The sequence below is a fragment of the Scyliorhinus torazame genome, chromosome 12 (genome assembly GCF_047496885.1).
Source record: "Scyliorhinus torazame isolate Kashiwa2021f chromosome 12, sScyTor2.1, whole genome shotgun sequence".
In the NCBI taxonomy this organism is placed as follows: Eukaryota; Metazoa; Chordata; class Chondrichthyes; order Carcharhiniformes; family Scyliorhinidae; genus Scyliorhinus; species Scyliorhinus torazame.
In genome coordinates this window covers 71,436,278-71,454,127 of record NC_092718.1, presented here as the reverse complement: position 1 = coordinate 71,454,127, position 17,850 = coordinate 71,436,278, and the positions used below count along the sequence as shown (strand labels likewise).

General features: G+C 52.1%; 1 protein-coding gene across 1 annotated transcript in view; it reads right to left on the bottom strand.

Moving 5' to 3' along the window:
• Window positions 1-17,850, bottom strand: part of fcgbp (Fc gamma binding protein) — a 317,136-nt gene that overhangs the window by 101,616 nt on the left and 197,670 nt on the right. The window contains exons 5-8 of the mRNA XM_072468845.1: window positions 13,188-13,758; window positions 10,381-10,979; window positions 9,207-9,774; window positions 6,276-6,871 (exon numbers count right to left, since the gene is read on the bottom strand). Of these exons, the coding sequence (XP_072324946.1) occupies window positions 6,276-6,871; window positions 9,207-9,774; window positions 10,381-10,979; window positions 13,188-13,758 (2,334 nt within the window). The remainder of the gene's footprint in view (window positions 1-6,275; window positions 6,872-9,206; window positions 9,775-10,380; window positions 10,980-13,187; window positions 13,759-17,850) is intronic.

Sequence of the window (17,850 nt, the reverse complement as noted above, 5' to 3'; positions counted from 1 at the left end):
AGGGAGATCCAGCTAACTCTCTAGAGAAAGATCCAGCTAACTCTCTCCAGAAAGATCCAGCTAACTCTCCCCAGAGAGATCCAGCTAACTCTCCCCAGAAAGATCCAGCTAACTCTCTCCAGAAAGATCCAGCTAACTCTCTCCAGAGAGATCCAGCTAACTCTCTAGAGAAAGATCCAGCTAACTCTCTCCAGAAAGATCCAGCTAACTCTCTCCAGAGAGATCCAGCTAACTCTCTAGAGAAAGATCCAGCTAACTCTCCCCAGAAAGATCCAGCTAACTCTCTCCAGAAAGATCCAGCTAACTCTCCCCAGAGAGATCCAGCTAACTCTCTCCAGAAAGATCCAGCTAACTCTCCCCAGAAAGATCCAGCTAACTCTCTAGAGAAAGATCCAGCTAACTCTCTCCAGAAAGATCCAGCTAACTCTCCCCAGAGAGATCCAGCTAACTCTCCCCAGAAAGATCCAGCTAACTCTCTCCAGAAAGATCCAGTTAACTCTCTCCAGAGAGATCCAGCTAACCCTCCCCAGAAAGATCCAGCTAACTCTCCAGAGAAAGATCCAGCTAACTCTCTCCAGAAAGATCCAGCTAACTCTCCCCAGAAAGATCCAGCTAACTCTCCCCAGAAAGATCCAGCTAACCCTCTAGAGAAAGATCCAGCTAACTGTCCCCAGAAAGATCCAGCTAACTCTCCCGAGAAAGATCCAGCTAACTCTCCCCAGAAAGATCCAGCTAACTCTCCCCAGAAAGATCCAGCTAACTCTCTCCAGAAAGATCCAGCTAACTCTCCCCAGAAAGATCCAGCTAACTCTCCCCAGAGAGATCCAGCTAACCCTCTAGAGAAAGATCCAGCTAACTCTCCCCAGAAAGATCCAGCTAACTCTCCCCAGAAAGATCCAGCTAACTGTCCCCAGAAAGATCCAGCTAACTCTCCCCAGAAAGATCCAGCTAACTCTCCCCAGAAAGATCCAGCTAACTCTCCCCAGAAAGATCCAGCTAACTGTCCCCAGAAAGATCCAGCTAACTCTCCCCAGAAAGATCCAGCTAACTCTCTCCAGAAAGATCAAGCTAACTCTCTCCAGAGAGATCCAGCTAACTCTCCCCAGAGAGATCCAGCTAACTCTCTGGAGAAAGATCCAGCTAACTCTCTCCTGAAAGATCCAGCTAACTCTCCCCAGAGAGATCCAGCTAACTCTCCCCAGAGAGATCCAGCTAACTCTCCCCAGGGAGATCCAGCTAACTCTCTAGAGAAAGATCCAGCTAACTCTCTCCAGAAAGATCCAGCTAACTCTCCCCAGAGAGATCCAGCTAACTCTCCCCAGAAAGATCCAGCTAACTCTCCCCAGAAAGATCCAGCTAACTCTCTCCAGAAAGATCCAGCTAACTCTCCCCAGAGAGATCCAGCTAACTCTCCCCAGAAAGATCCAGCTAACTCTCCCCAGAAAGATCCAGCTAACTCTCCCCAGAGAGGTCCAGCTAACTCTCACCAGAAAGATCCAGCTAACTCTCTCCAGAAAGATCCAGCTAACTCTCTCCAGAGAGATCCAGCTAACTCTCTAGAGAAAGATCCAGCTAACTCTCCCCAGAAAGATCCAGCTAACTCTCTCCAGAAAGATCCAGCTAACTCTCCCCAGAGAGATCCAGCTAACTCTCTCCAGAAAGATCCAGCTAACTCTCCCCAGAAAGATCCAGCTAACTCTCCCCAGAGAGATCCAGCTAACTCTCACCAGAAAGATCCAGCTAACTCTCCCCAGAGAGATCCAGCTAACTCTCCCCAGAGAGATCCAGCTAACTCTCCCCAGAGAGATCCAGCTAACTCTCTCCAGAAAGATCCAGCTAACTCTCCCCAGAGAGATCCAGCTAACTCTCCCCAGAAAGATCCAGCTAACTCTCTCCAGAAAGATCCAGTTAACTCTCTCCAGAGAGATCCAGCTAACCCTCCCCAGAAAGATCCAGCTAACTCTCTAGAGAAAGATCCAGCTAACTCTCTCCAGAAAGATCCAGCTAACTCTCCCCAGAAAGATCCAGCTAACTCTCCCCAGAAAGATCCAGCTAACCCTCTAGAGAAAGATCCAGCTAACTCTCCCCAGAAAGATCCAGCTAACTCTCCCCAGAAAGATACAGCTAACTGTCCCCAGAAAGATCCAGCTAACTCTCCCGAGAAAGATCCAGCTAACTCTCCCCAGAAAGATCCAGCTAACTCTCCCCAGAAAGATCCAGCTAACTCTCTCCAGAAAGATCCAGCTAACTCTCCCCAGAAATATCCAGCTAACTCTCCCCAGAGAGATCCAGCTAACCCTCTAGAGAAAGATCCAGCTAACTCTCCCCAGAAAGATCCAGCTAACTCTCCCCAGAAAGATCCAGCTAACTCTCCCCAGATAGATCCAGCTAACCCTCTAGAGAAAGATCCAGCTAACTCTCCCCAGAAAGATCCAGCTAACTGTCCCCATAAAGATCCAGCTAACTCTCCCCAGAAAGATCCAGCTAACTCTCCCCAGAAAGATCCAGCTAACTCTCTCCAGAAAGATCCAGCTAACTCTCCCCAGAGAGATCCAGCTAACTCTCCCCAGAAAGATCCTGCTAACTCTCCCCAGAAAGATCCAGCTAACTCTCCCCAGAAAGATCCAGCTAACCCTCTAGAGAAAGATCCAGCTAACTGTCCCCATAAAGATCCAGCTAACTCTCCCCAGAAAGATCCAGCTAACTCTCCCCAGAAAGATCCAGCTAACTCTCTCCAGAAAGATCCAGCTAACTCTCCCCAGAGAGATCCAGCTAACTCTCCCCAGAAAGATCCAGCTAACTCTCCCCAGAAAGATCCAGCTAACTCTCTCCAGAACGATCCAGCTAACTCTCCCCAGAAATATCCAGCTAACTCTCCCCAGAAAGATCCAGCTAACTCTCTCCAGAAAGATCCAGCTAACTCTCCCCAGAAAGATCCAGCTAACTCTCCCCAGAAAGATCCAGCTAACTGTCCCCAGAAAGATCCAGCTAACTCTCCCCAGAAAGATCCAGCTAACTCTCCCCAGAAAGATCCAGCTAACTCTCCCCAGAAAGATCCAGCTAACTGTCCCCAGAAAGATCCAGCTAACTCTCCCCAGAAAGATCCAGCTAACTCTCTCCAGAAAGATCCAGCTAACTCTCTCCAGAGAGATCCAGCTAACTCTCCCCAGAGAGATCCAGCTAACTCTCTGGAGAAAGATCCAGCTAACTCTCTCCTGAAAGATCCAGCTAACTCTCCCCAGAGAGATCCAGCTAACTCTCCCCAGAGAGATCCAGCTAACTCTCCCCAGGGAGATCCAGCTAACTCTCTAGAGAAAGATCCAGCTAACTCTCTCCAGAAAGATCCAGCTAACTCTCCCCAGAGAGATCCAGCTAACTCTCCCCAGAAAGATCCAGCTAACTCTCCCCAGAAAGATCCAGCTAACTCTCTCCAGAAAGATCCAGCTAACTCTCCCCAGAGAGATCCAGCTAACTCTCCCCAGAAAGATCCAGCTAACTCTCCCCAGAAAGATCCAGCTAACTCTCCCCAGAGAGGTCCAGCTAACTCTCACCAGAAAGATCCAGCTAACTCTCTCCAGAAAGATCCAGCTAACTCTCTCCAGAGAGATCCAGCTAACTCTCTAGAGAAAGATCCAGCTAACTCTCCCCAGAAAGATCCAGCTAACTCTCTCCAGAAAGATCCAGCTAACTCTCCCCAGAAAGATCCAGCTAACTCTCTCCAGAAAAATCCAGCTAACTCTCCCCAGAAAGATCCAGCTAACTCTCCCCAGAGAGATCCAGCTAACTCTCACCAGAAAGATCCAGCTAACTCTCCCCAGAGAGATCCAGCTAACTCTCCCCAGAGAGATCCAGCTAACTCTCCCCAGAGAGATCCAGCTAACTCTCTCCAGAAAGATCCAGCTAACTCTCCCCAGAGAGATCCAGCTAACTCTCCCCAGAAAGATCCAGCTAACTCTCTCCAGAAAGATCCAGTTAACTCTCTCCAGAGAGATCCAGCTAACCCTCCCCAGAAAGATCCAGCTAACTCTCTAGAGAAAGATCCAGCTAACTCTCTCCAGAAAGATCCAGCTAACTCTCCCCAGAAAGATCCAGCTAACTCTCCCCAGAAAGATCCAGCTAACCCTCTAGAGAAAGATCCAGCTAACTCTCCCCAGAAAGATCCAGCTAACTCTCCCCAGAAAGATACAGCTAACTGTCCCCAGAAAGATCCAGCTAACTCTCCCGAGAAAGATCCAGCTAACTCTCCCCAGAAAGATCCAGCTAACTCTCCCCAGAAAGATCCAGCTAACTCTCCCCAGATAGATCCAGCTAACCCTCTAGAGAAAGATCCAGCTAACTCTCCCCAGAAAGATCCAGCTAACTGTCCCCATAAAGATCCAGCTAACTCTCCCCAGAAAGATCCAGCTAACTCTCCCCAGAAAGATCCAGCTAACTCTCTCCAGAAAGATCCAGCTAACTCTCCCCAGAGAGATCCAGCTAACTCTCCCCAGAAAGATCCAGCTAACTCTCCCCAGAAAGATCCAGCTAACTCTCCCCAGAAAGATCCAGCTAACCCTCTAGAGAAAGATCCAGCTAACTGTCCCCATAAAGATCCAGCTAACTCTCCCCAGAAAGATCCAGCTAACTCTCCCCAGAAAGATCCAGCTAACTCTCTCCAGAAAGATCCAGCTAACTCTCCCCAGAGAGATCCAGCTAACTCTCCCCAGAAAGATCCAGCTAACTCTCCCCAGAAAGATCCAGCTAACTCTCTCCAGAACGATCCAGCTAACTCTCCCCAGAAAGATCCAGCTAACTCTCCCCAGAAAGATCCAGCTAACTCTCTCCAGAAAGATCCAGCTAACTCTCCCCAGAAAGATCCAGCTAACTCTCCCCAGAAAGATCCAGCTAACTCTCTCCAGAAAGATCCAGCTAACTCTCTCCAGAAAGATCCAGCTAACTCTCTCCAGAAAGATCCAGCTAACTCTCTCCAGAAAGATCCAGCTAACTCTCCCCAGAAAGATCCAGCTAACTCTCTCCAGAAAGATCCAGCTAACTCTCTCCAGAAAGATCCAGCTAACTCTCTCCAGAAAGATCCAGCTAACTCTCTCCAGAAAGATCCAGATAACTCTCTCCAGAATGATCCAGCTCACTCTCCCCAGAAAGATCCAGCTAACTTCCTCCAGAAAGATCCAGCTAACTCTCTCCAGAAAGATCCAGCTAACTCTCTCCAGAAAGATCCAGATAACTCTCTCCAGAAAGATCCAGCTAACTCTCCCCAGAAAGATCCAGCTAACTCTCTCCAGAAAGATCCAGCTAACTCTCTCCCGAAAGATCCAGCTAACTCTCCCCAGAAAGATCCAGCTCACTCTCCCCAGAAAGATCCAGCTAACTCTCTCCAGAAAGATCCAGCTAACTCTCTCCACAGGGCTACTGTGAGGGCTGTCTCTCTCTCTCTCCAGAAAGCCTCTGGGTGCTGTTTTCCCAGAACTACAGAGGCCTAAAGACAAACCATGAACCAAAAGCAGTTTTATGATAAACAAGGTGCCTCTCCCGGAAAAGATGTGAGTAATACATTTTTAAACTATAGAGATCCTGAATGAATGGATCTATAAAAAAGATCATTACAGTCTGCAAACCAAAGACTTTAATCTGCCAGCTTGCTGTGAAGAAAAGTGTGTTAAAACCATAATCTGCAACAAAGACTCTTCCTTCCCTCCACTTATTGTTTTTAGCCTTTTCCACCCCTCTGTGTTTGTCTGTCTTGTGTGTGTAGGTAGAGGGTGGGGACAAGTTAAAGTGGTCAGTAGGTATTAGCTTGTCTTTAACCAGTTGTATTTACTTCATATTTCATTATAGTTCTTGTTATAAATAAACAGTAATTGTTTTCAATCCTTGTGACTGTAATTATTGGGAAGCCAAGGGGCAACGACTTTGGGTACTTGCAAAGGATTATTGGTTAATTTGCTTGTGTTGTGTCTCCGAGTCAGGTGGAGCTGGAATTGACCAGGCACTATCCCAGGGGGTGAATGGGGTTCCTCCTGTTCCTGTTCAGCAGGCTCAAGGGGTTGAGTGGGCCTCCTCCTATTCCTGTGTAGCAGGCTCGAGGGGACTGAATGGGCCTCCTCCTGTTCATGTGTAGCAGGCTCGGGGGGCTGAATGGGCCTCCTCCTGTTCCTGTGTAGCAGGCTCGAGGGGCTGAATGGGCCTCCTCCTGTTTATGTGTAACAGGCTCGGGGGGCTGAATGGGCCTCCTCCTGATGGAGGGTTTGAAGTTGCCAGTGGTGGAGCACTCTTACCTTGACCTTCCAGTGTACTTTCTGTTCCAGGATTAGGCTGTAGCCATGAACCTTCACCTCCACCAGCCTGGTAACTGCCACCTTTCCACCCCTGAAACTCTCATTCTCCACATTGACGGTGAATTTGGGCAGGTTCTCCTCCTTCTCGCACACAGTGACCAAGGTGTAGGTGCAAGTTCCCTGGAAGTCGTACTTGCGCCCATCGAAGGTGCGATAGTGGGGGTCCCCTGAGGCAGTGCAGGTACCCACACCCACCGCATGGCAGCCCCTCTCCCCGTTCACCACCTTGCACTCTTCGTGGGCACCGCACTTGACCTCCCGGCACCTCACGACCCCGCCATCCTCACACGAGCAGCGCTGGCCACACTTGCCGTTGGGGTAGAATGTCTGGCCTGATGTGTAATAAGCTCCCTGGTAGAGACAGCCGCACTGGGCCAGAGGTACGCACTGCTCCCCACTCAGCACGAAGCCTTCATCACACTGACACCCTTCAGCACACGAGGCATTGCAGCCTTCTGGTTCAGACAGAGTGGCACACGTGACTGGGCATCCAATGCCGCACACTTCATAATGGCTGTTTGCTGGGCATAACATGGCTATAAAACACAGAGACAGAGACTTCAGTGCATTCAGTAACTTGTTAACCCCTGACTCGTTAACCATTGACACGTTAACCCTGACTCGTTAACTCCCAATACTCATTAACCCCGACTCTCAAGCCCCAATGCGTTAATCCTGACTCATTAACCCCTGACTCATTAACATCCCACCATGTTAACCCTGACTTGTTAACCCACTAATACATTAACATCTGACTTGTTAACCCCGGAATCGTTAGTCCTCTTAAAACGTTAACCCTGACTCATTAATCCTAACTTGTTAACCCCAACACGTTAACCCCTGACTCATTAACCTCCAATACATTCACCCTGACTCATTAACCCCGACTCACAACCCTCAACGCATTAATCCTGACTCATTAACCCTTGACTCCCTAACCCCTGACTCGTTAACCCTCTTAATAAGTTATTCCTGACTCGTTAACATTCTGACATGTTAACACTGACTCGTTAACCTCCCCAATACGTTAAGACTTGACTCATTACCCCCTGACTCGTTAACCTTCCAGCATGCTAACCATGACAGATTATCCCTGATCCGTTAATGCCTGACTCATTAATACATGACTTGTTAACCCATCCAACAAGTAAACCCCCAAACACGTCAATCTCTACTCCTTAATCCTGGCTCGTTAACACCTGAGTCGTTAACCCCAACTCATAAACCCCCACTTGTTAATCCTCCACTCGTTAACCCCTGACCTGTTAATCCTGACTCGTTAACCCCGGATACATTAATCCCCGATTCTTTAACCCTCTTAACAGGTTAACCCTGATTCATTAACCTCCCAGCATGTTCACTATGACTTGTTAACCCTCTTAACAAGGTAGCTCTGACCCGCTAACCTCCCAGCATTTTGACTCTGACAGATTATCCCTGACCCATTAACGCCTGACTCATTAACACATGACTTGTTAACCCACCCAACACGTCAACCCCCAAACACGTCAACGCCCAAACACGTCAACCCCCATACACGTCAATCCCCAAACACGTTAATCCCCAAACACGTTAATCCCCAAACACGTTAACCCCAAACACGTTAACTCCCAAACACATTAACCCTACATGTTAATCCTGGCTCGGTAACACCTCTTTCAAATAGAAACTCAGGTGTCTCTCTCCATCCTCCCCTTCCCAATTCTTTCACTCTCTTCCACCATCCCATCTCTATCACTTTCAACCTCCTCATTAACTTCACTCTCTCCCTCTCCTCCCAAGTGTCTTTTAAAAAATTAATTCATGAGATGTGGGTGTCGCCGGCTGGACCAGCATCTATTGCCCATCCCTAATTGCCCTCGAACTGAGTGGCTTGCTAGGTCATTTCAGAGTCAACCACATTGCTGTGGGTCTGGAGTCACATGTAGGCCAGAACATATAAGGACGGCAGATTTCCTTCCCTAAAGGACAATAGTGAACCAGATGGGTTTTTACGACAATCAACAATGGTTTTGTGGTCATCATTAGACTTTTAATTCCAGATTTTTTTATTTAATTCAAATTTCACCATCTGTGGCAGGGTCTTCAGAGCATTATCCTAGGTTTCTGGGTTACTCATCCAGGGACAATATCACTGGACCACTGCCTCTCCCTCCCTTTCCTCACTACCTTCTCTCTCCCTTTCCTCCCAACCCCTGCGCACTCTCTCCATCTCATCGCTTTCCCTGCTTCCTGCACCCTCCAATTTCTCTTTCTCTCTCTTGCTAACACTTGACCAGTTTCTCTCTCGTTCTCTCAGATTCCTTCCTCTCTGCCACGCTCCTTCAGCCTCTCTGCCTAATTCTCCCCTTTCCCCATGACTCACTCTCCCATTCCTTCCCTCCCTACTCCAATTCCGGCCTCTCGAGCATCCCCCGGTTCCCATTGTTCCGCCATTGTCGGCCCTACCTTCAGCTGCCTGGGGCCCTCAGCTCTGGGATTCCCTTCCTAATCCTCTCCGTGCCTTGCTTTCTCTTTGTCCCACTCTATCCCTCTCTCTGTCATTCCTTTTATCCCCCTCTCCCTCTGGCTGTCTCCCGCTTTCTCTCTCTGTCGATTTCCCTCTTTCTCTGCCTGTCTCCCTCTCTGTCTCTCTGTTTCCTCTCTTTCTGTCTGTTTCCTCTCTCTATCTGTCTCCATCTCTCTGTCTGTTCCCTTTCTCTCTGTCTGCTTGTTCTGTCTCTCCCTCTCTCGCTCTGTCTGTCATTCTCTCTCTCTTTCCTCTTACTGATATCTCTATATGTGACTCTGTCTGATTTTGGGCTACTGTCACTGATTTTGCTCCATTGCAGACACAGGGCAGATACAATTGCTGTTTTTGTTGCTACTTACGACAGAAGGACTTGCTCCGCCATTGGTAAATGGTGACTCCAGAATCCTGACAGGCAGCTGCGTATGCAGCCACCGCCTCACACACCACCGTCCTGTGGCCCTCGTAAAGACAGGAGTCAAACAGGCAATCATTGAAGTACTCGTTGGGATTCACGCGGCTCTGGCAGCCTCGGAAGGGTCCCTTGTCATCCTTTATCTTGGCGCAGAACTCGGAGCTCTCGTAGCGTCGCTTGGCCACGATATCGCACTGCGGACATTTGCCCCGACACTCATGGGAACAGCCGGGGGTACTGTCCACTTGCCAGCTCTTGCCGAATGTCGTCGGGTTGTTGGTGCTCTTCCCATCCTTGGTCGTCAGGTCGTTATCTCTGTTACCGTCAAAATTTCCACACAGCCCACACACGGACCCTGTGTAGGTGCTGGGTAAAGTGACCGAGATTCTGCTGCGCCAATCGTAGGTGACCCGCAACCCAAAGTCCGTTTCCAATGTGGCTCCACGGCAACTCTTGTAGATAATGATCTTCCCGTCCTCGAGAGCATAGGGCAAATTGACCAAGATTCCATTCACCTGTCGGATTGGACAACAGGACAATTACTTACTAAAACCTCCAACAGCGATCAGTACTTAAGATCAACATATGTCATTTGTACATGTGTTTTACTAAATCCGTAAACCAACCAAGCGGTGGATCCAAGGGATATGGAGAGTGGAACTGTGCACAATGCTCCAAGTGTGGTCAAAACAAGGGATACAGGGACCGGAACTGTGCACATTGCTCCAAGTGTGGTCTAACTGAGGGATATGGAAACCAGAACTGTAGAACTGTGCACATTGCTCCAAGTGTGGTCCAACCAAGGGATATGGAGAATGGAACTGTGCACAGTGCTCCCACTGTGGTCTAATCAAGGGATATGGAAACCAGAACTGTGCACATTGCTCCAAATGTGGTCTAACCAAGGGTTATGGAGACTGGAATTGTGCACATTGCTCCAAATGTGGTCTAACAAAGGGATTTGGAGTTCGGAACTGTGCAGAGTGCTCCCAGTGTGGTCTAACCAAGGGTTATGGAGACAGGAACTGTGCACATTGCTCCAAGTGTGGTCTAACAAAGGGATATGGAGACCTAAGCTTTGCACAGTGCTCCGAGTGTGGTCTAATTTAGCTGTTACCTACCAGAACTTTGCCAACGTAATCCCGGGTGAGGACAATAGTTTGCCCGTAGACCACGATCCACGCCAGCCTGGTATAGGAGACCACTCTGCTTCCCCTGTGCTCGTTCTGTACTTGGACATCGAACGGTTGCAGGTCAGTGTTGTTGGCGCAGAGAGAGGAGAATTTGTAGACACAGGTGCCCTGGAAGTCGTACTTGCGCCCGTCGAAGGTTCGATAGTGAGGGTCTCCTGCGGCTGTGCATGTCCCGTACCCAACTGGGTGGCAACCTATCACCCCGTTCACCACCTTGCACTCCTCCTTGTTCCTACACCTCTGGGACTTGCATTCCACTTTCCTCTTGTTGGGGTCACACCGACACCGTCTCTGGCACCTGGCGTCGCCCCAGAACGTCTCCCCTGCCTTGTAGTAGAGGCCCTGATAGGAGCATCCGCAACTCCCCACCGCAATACACTTGCCTGCGCTCAGCACATGCTCATTGTTGCAGACGCAGGACTCCACGCAGGCTCGCCGGCAGTCAGCAGGGGCTAACGGATTAGTGCAGGTCGCTGGACAGGCTGTGCCGCAAGCCTCATAGTGGCTGTTCTCTGGACAGGACAGAGCTGGAAGACAGACAAAGGCACATGTGAAATAATCCCACAACCGAAAGTGCCGCACCAAAATCCCCCAACGCCATTTCCTCTGCTCGGATGAGCACAGGGAGAGAATCCACCCAACCGCCACCCCCCCCCCCCCCCCCCCCGCCCCCCCAATCGAATCTTCACCAACCCTCTGAAAGATAACCCTGCCTAGGCCCACTCCCCCGCCCCGTCCCTGTAACCCCACCTAACCTGTGCCTAGGTGGCACGGTAGCACAGTTGCTTCACAGCACAGGGGACCCAGGTTCGATTCCCCGTTGGGTCACTGTCTGTGTGGAGTCTGCACGTTCTCCCCGTGTCTGCGTGGGTTTCCTCCGGGTGCTCCGGTTTCCTCCCACAAGTCCCGAAAAACGTCCTTGTTAGCTTCGCCGGAATGTGGCGACTCGGGGATTTTCACAGTAACTTCATTGCAGCGTTAATGTAAACCTACTTGTGACAATAATAACAATTATTATAATCAATTATATTATGAACAATTGTTATGGGAAGAAGTTATTCGCCGCAGGATTTGCAGCCTCTGACCTGCTCTGGTAGCCACAGTATTAATGTGGCTGGTCCAGTTCAGTTTCTGGTCAATGGTAACCCCCAGGATGTTGATAGTGGGAAGAATATGTGGTGGTGATGACATTGAATGTCAAGAGGCGATGGTTAGATCCTCCCTTGTTGAAGTTCAAAATCACGAGGGGGTCCAGGACAGAATGGAGGGAGAGACTGTTCCCATCGGTGGAGGGATCGAGAACTGGAGGGGCCACAGATTGAAGGTGATTGGTGATGGAAGCGAGGGGGCACGAGGAGAATGTTTTTCACACAGCGAGCGTTTAGGATCGGGAATATGCTGCCTGAGAGTGTGGAGGTGGGGGCAGATTCAAAGAGGGATTTTAACATTTGAAAAGTGGATTGGATTAGAATTCGAACAGGGAGAATCTGCTCGGCTATGGAGAGAGGAAATGGAGATCAGGGGCGGGATTCTCCCCTACCCGGGGGGGGGGGGGGGAGGGGGGGCCGTACCGGCGCCGAGGAGTAGCGTGAACCACTCCGGCGTCAGGCCGCCCGGAAGGTGCGGAATCCTCCGCACCTTGGGGGGGCTAGGCTGGTGCCGATGGGGTTGGCGCCGTGCCAACTGGGGGCGAAGGGCCTCTGCTGGCGCGAGTTGGTGCATGCGCAGGGGGGTTCTCCGCGCCGGCCATGGCGGAGGTTGGCAGCAGCCGGCGAGGAGGGAAAGAGTGCCCCCACGGCACAGACCCGCCCGCGGATCGGTGGGCCCCGATCGCGGGCCAGGCCACTGTGGGGTGCCCACCCGTGGACTCTGCAGGCCGCCCGTAGAGTCAGGTCCCGCCGGTATGGACCTGGTTTGATTTACGCCGGCGGGACCGGCCGACAACGGGCGGCCGCTCGGCCCATCGTGGGCCGGAGAATCGCCGGGGGGGCCGCTGCCAGCAGCTGCCGACCGGCGCGATTCCCGCCCCCGCCAAAACCCCAGCGCTGGAGAATTCGGCAGCCGGCGTCAGGGCGGCGATTCTCCGATCCGGCAGGGGCTTGGAGAATCCAGCCCAAGATCTTGAAGATTGCCAGCACAGCCATAGTGGTCCGTATGGCCTCTTCCTGTGCCTTTTTTTTTTGTCTCTTCTATTCTCCTCCCTATTTTCGTGGCCGCTCCGAAAATTTCTTCTTCCCTTCAATTTCTCCCACTGACTACCAACAATTTCCACCCCACACCGCCGTCTCCCGCTTCTCCCCATCCTGCCCCCTCCTCGTCCCCCCATCTCTCTCCTCTCCCCGTCTCCAATCTCTCTCCCCATCTCCAATCTTTCTCCCCGTCCCCAATCTCTCTCACTGTCTCTCTCTTCTTTTTTTGCTCCCCACAGTCTATCGCTCCCTCTCCCCCATTCCATGTGTCTCCCCCTGTGTCTCTCTCTGTTTCTCAGTTGGTGTCCATTGCCCCAGATTTAAGAGTTAGTGGAAGGGTGGAGGGAAAGAGCGGGAGGGAAGGTGGATAATAATTGGACAGATCTTTGAAAGCCAACACTGGCCGATGAAATGAATGGCCTTGTGTGTTGCATCAGTCAACGATTCCCTGTAATTGATAGAAGCAGATTCTAAATCCAACCACTTGTTGGTGTGCTGATGTTGACATCAGAAAGTTGGACCTTTTACTTTCAGTTAAATACTCACGGCATCTTGAAGGCGTCCTCCAGTCATAAATCTTGACTCCTTCCCTCTGGCACACCTCCGCATAGGCCTTCATTGCCTGGCACAGGAGGCTCTGGAGACCCTTGGAGAGGCAGACATCATAGATGCAGCTGTCCACGTAGTGCTGGGGATGAATCTTGGCATGGCAGTCCCGGAAGGGGCCGTCGGCCATCTTGATCAGGCCGCAGGTCGAGGGGTTTCCATAGCGCTGGCGGCTGTCGGGGTCACAGGTTGGGCAGACTCCATTGCAGTTGTCCCAGCAGAAGATGTCCCCGTCATTCACCTTCCAGCTCTTGCCGAAGTCCAGGGCCTTAGACACCGTGGTGCCCTGTGGCGTCCGGAAGTCGTTGTGTGGGTTCCCGTCATAGTTCCCGCAGAGGCCGCACACGCTGCCGAAGTAACTGCTGCTGACCTTCACCACCAGGTGATGGTTCCAGTCGTAGGTCACTTTCAGCTGGAAGTCGGTCTCCAGAATGACGTAGGCCCCACTCTGGTACACCTCGATCTTCCCCTCTTGCAGTGTCAGGGGAAGATTGGCCCTGATGCCATTCACCTTCATTGAGAAAAGGAAAAGTCATTATTCCCTTACCAAGGAGCTGGATCTGAACCCAACTTCACTCTGCCGCTGGTGAGTGAGACCAAGGACATTCTCCCTGGCTGGGGTATGTATACAACTTTGGTGGTGGGGGGGGGGTGGGGGGGGGGGGGGGTGCGGTTACAGTCTCAGGTCATTCAGGACCGAAATAAGTAGAAATATCTCACTCAGAGGGTGGCAAATCTTGGGAATTCTTTATCGCAAGAGGGGTGTGGACGCCCCGTCATTGGGCATGTGCACATTACTGATCTGGACTCTGGGGAACTTCGGGGGGGCGGGTTAACGATCAGTCAGTTCACAGGTGACACGGAAGTGGGTGGTGCGGTAAATAATGAGGAACGTTTTTGAATACAGGGCGATTTTAGACAGGGCTAGTCAGACGGGCAGAACAGCAGCAAATGGAACTTAACCCTGGAAAGTGTGAGGTGATGCATTTTGGGAGGACTAACAAAGGCAAAGGAATACACAATGAACGGTAGGGCACCTGGAAGTGCAGAGGATCAGAGGACCTTGGTGTGCATGTCCACAGATCCCTGAAAGCAGCTGGACGGGTAGAAAGCCTATGGGATACATGTCTTTATAAGCTGAGCATAGAATACAAGAGCAGGGAGGTTATGGATGGAGCTGTATAGGACACTGGTTAGGCCCCATTTGGAGTACTGTGCACAGTTCTGGTCACCACACTGTTGAAAGGTAGTGATTGCACTGGAGAGGGTGCAGAGGAGATTCACCAGGATGTTGCCTGGGCTGGAGCGTTTCAGCTATGAAAAGAGGCCGGTTGGATTGGGGTTGTTTTCCTTGGAGCAAAGAGTGCTGAGGGGAGACCTGATCGACGTGTACAAAATTATGAGGGACACAGATAGGGTGGATAGGAAGGAACTTTTCCCCTTAGTGGAGGGGTCAATCACGAAGGGACATAGATTTAAGGTGAGGGGCAAGAGATTCAGAGGGGATTTGAGGAAACCCTTTTTCAGCCAGAGGGTGTTGGGACACTGCCTGAAGGGGTGGTTGGAGTGGGAACATTCACAAGCATTTAGATGTGCACTTGAAAAACTATTGCATAGAAGTCCATGGACTAAGTGCGGGAAAATGGGATTAGGAGCTCGGTGGCTGACACGATAGGCTGAAGGGCCTCTTTCTGTGCTCTGTAAAACTCTATGGCTCTATCTTCAAGACGGAGATCGCTAGAAATCGGGAGACCAGTGATATCAAGTGTTTGGGGATAGTATGGCAAATTGGTGTTGAGGTAGGTAATTGTGAAGCAGAGGCAAGGGGCCGAATGGCCTCCACTTGCTGTCATATTTTTCTGTACCACAAATCATCACAACAAATTTTAACGCAAATCAAAACTGCCTTTTGGCCCAATCGATCCTGTGACAGCAAATTCCACTTTCTCAGTTCAAGCAGCATTCTATCAGGAAAGAGTGACAAGGCTGGGGGTCTTCTCTCTGGAATAGAGAAGGTGAAGGGGGTGATTCGATCGAGTCTTTAAAACCTGGAAAGGGTTTTGACCGGGCTGATGCAGAGATGTTTACAATTGTGTCAGGTGAGTGAGATCAGGGACTGCATTCTCCGAGCCTCCGCACCAAAATCGCGATCGGCACGGGGGCGGAGAATGTGCGTCAAACTCGAAATCCGGTCCGACGCCCCTCCCGCAATTCTCCAGTCCCTGGAGAATCACCGCCAATTGCGTCTATGCGGCGTGGATCGGGGGCCATTGACAGAGGACCCCCGCGGCGATTCTCCAACGTAAACTGGCCAAGTTCCCGACGGCATGGTTATAACCACGTTTTGCCTGTCAGGAACGGCCAGTGGCGGCTGTGGAGTCAGTCCGCGGCCGCCCTGGTGGGGGGCGGGGGGATCCTTCACAAGGGGGGGGGCTCACAGGCAACTGGCCTATCGATCGGGGGCCACCGATCCACGGGCGTACGGGTCCAGAGTGATTCGCCAGTGTTTTGATGCTGGCGTGGGGTAAAAGCCCCATTAGTGGAGAATCCCGGGCGGGATTCTCCCAGCCCGGTGCCGGGCTGGAGCAATCCCGCAACCGGCACGAATCCGCCCACACCGCCCCAACGCCGGCACGCGAGTCTCCGCAGAGAATCGGCGTGGTTGGTGCGGCGCCAGTCAGGGGCCGCTTTACGGGGCCCCCGACGATTCTCTGCACGGGATGGGCCGAGCGACCGTCGTGAAAACGCCGAGTCCCGCCGGTGCCATGCACAGCTGCTCTTAGCCGGCGGGACCTTGGCATGTGAGGGTCAGGGGCGGCCTGTGGGAGGGAAGAGGATGTCTGACCCCAGGGCTGGGGGCCTCATTTCCTATGCACCTGCCTCTGTAGTCCTGCGCCATGTGGGACTCACTCCTGCAGGAAGCGGGGAGACTATGGGACTTGCTCCCACAGGGAGTGGGGAGAATGTGGGACTCACTTCCACGGGGAGCGGGGAGAATGTAGAACTCGCTCCCACAGGAAGTGGGGAGAACGTGGGATTTTCTCCCAAGGAGAGTGGGAAGAATGTGGGATTTGCTCCCACGGGGAGTGGGGAGAATGTGGGACTCGTTCCCACGGGGTGCGGTGAGAATGTGGGACTCGCTCCCTCGGGGAGTGGGGAGAATGTGGGACTCGGTCCCACAGGGAGTGGGTAGAATGTGGGACTCGGTTCCACGGGGAGTGGGGAGAATGTGGGACTCACTCCCACGGGGAGTGGGGAGAATGTGGGACTCGTTTCCACGGGGAGTGGGGAGAATGTGGGACTCTCTCCCACGGGGAGTGAGGAGAATGTGGGAATCTTCCACAGGGAGTGGGGAGAATGTGGGACTCTCTCCGACGGGGAGTGGGGAGAATGTGGGACTCTCTCCCACGGGGAGTGGGGAGAACGTGGGACTCGCTCCCAAGTAGAGTAGGGAGAATGTGGGACACGCTTCTACAGGGAGTGGGGAGAACGTGGGATTTTCCCCCACGGAGAGTGGGGAGACTGTGGGATTTTCTCCCACGGAGAGTGGGAAGAATGTGGGACTCGCTCCCACGGGTAGTGGGGAGAATGTGGGACTCACTCCCACGAGGAGTGGAGAGAATGTGGGACTCACTCCCACAGGGAGTGGGGAGAATGTGGGACTCGCTTCCACAGGGAGTGGGGAGAATGTGGGACTTGCTCCCACGGGGAGTGGGGAGAATGTGAGACTTGCTCCCACGGGGAGTGGGGAGAAATTGGGACTCGCTCCCACGAGGAGTGGAGAGAATGTGGGACTTGCTCCCACGAGGAGTGGGGAGAATGTGGGACTCACTCCCACGAGGAGTGGGGAGAATGTGGGACTCGCTCCCACGGGTAGTGGGGAGAATGTGGGACTCGCTCCCACGAGGAGTGGGGAGAATGTGGGACTCGCTTCCACAGGGAGTGGGGAGAATGTGGGACTCGCTTCCACAGGGAGTGGGGAGAATGTGGGACTTGCTCCCACGGGGAGTGGGGAGAAATTGGGACTCGCTCCCACGAGGAGTGGGGAGAATGTGGGACTTGCTCCCACGAGGAGTGGAGAGAATGTGGGACTTGCTCCCACGAGGAGTGGGGAGAATGTGGGACTCACTCCCACGAGGAGTGGGGAGAATGTGGGACTCGCTCCCACGAGGAGTGGGGAGAATGTGGGACTCACTCCCACGAGGAGTGGGGAGAATATGGGACTCGCTTCTACAGGGAGTGGGGAGAATGTGGGACTTGCTCCCACAGGGAGTGGGGAGAATGTGCGACTCACTTCCATGGGCTGTGGTTGAGGTGAATAGTGTTGATGTATTTCAGGGGGAAGCTGGATAAACACATGAGGGAGAGAGGAAAAGTGGCTATGGTGACTTCCGGGTGCGGCGATGACCAGCTAAGTCGCACGTTTCGGCAGCTCCCGGTGGAACGGACTTTTGGGCTCTTGATAGGAGCCCCAACGGCAATTTTAACGGCAAAAAACACTGTGCGGTAATCCAGAAGGGAATCCCCCCTGGACACGGATGGAAAAAAGAGAGGAAAGTGGTCGGATTACGGTGGATCCTCTAGAGCAGCGGCCAGGAAGGCA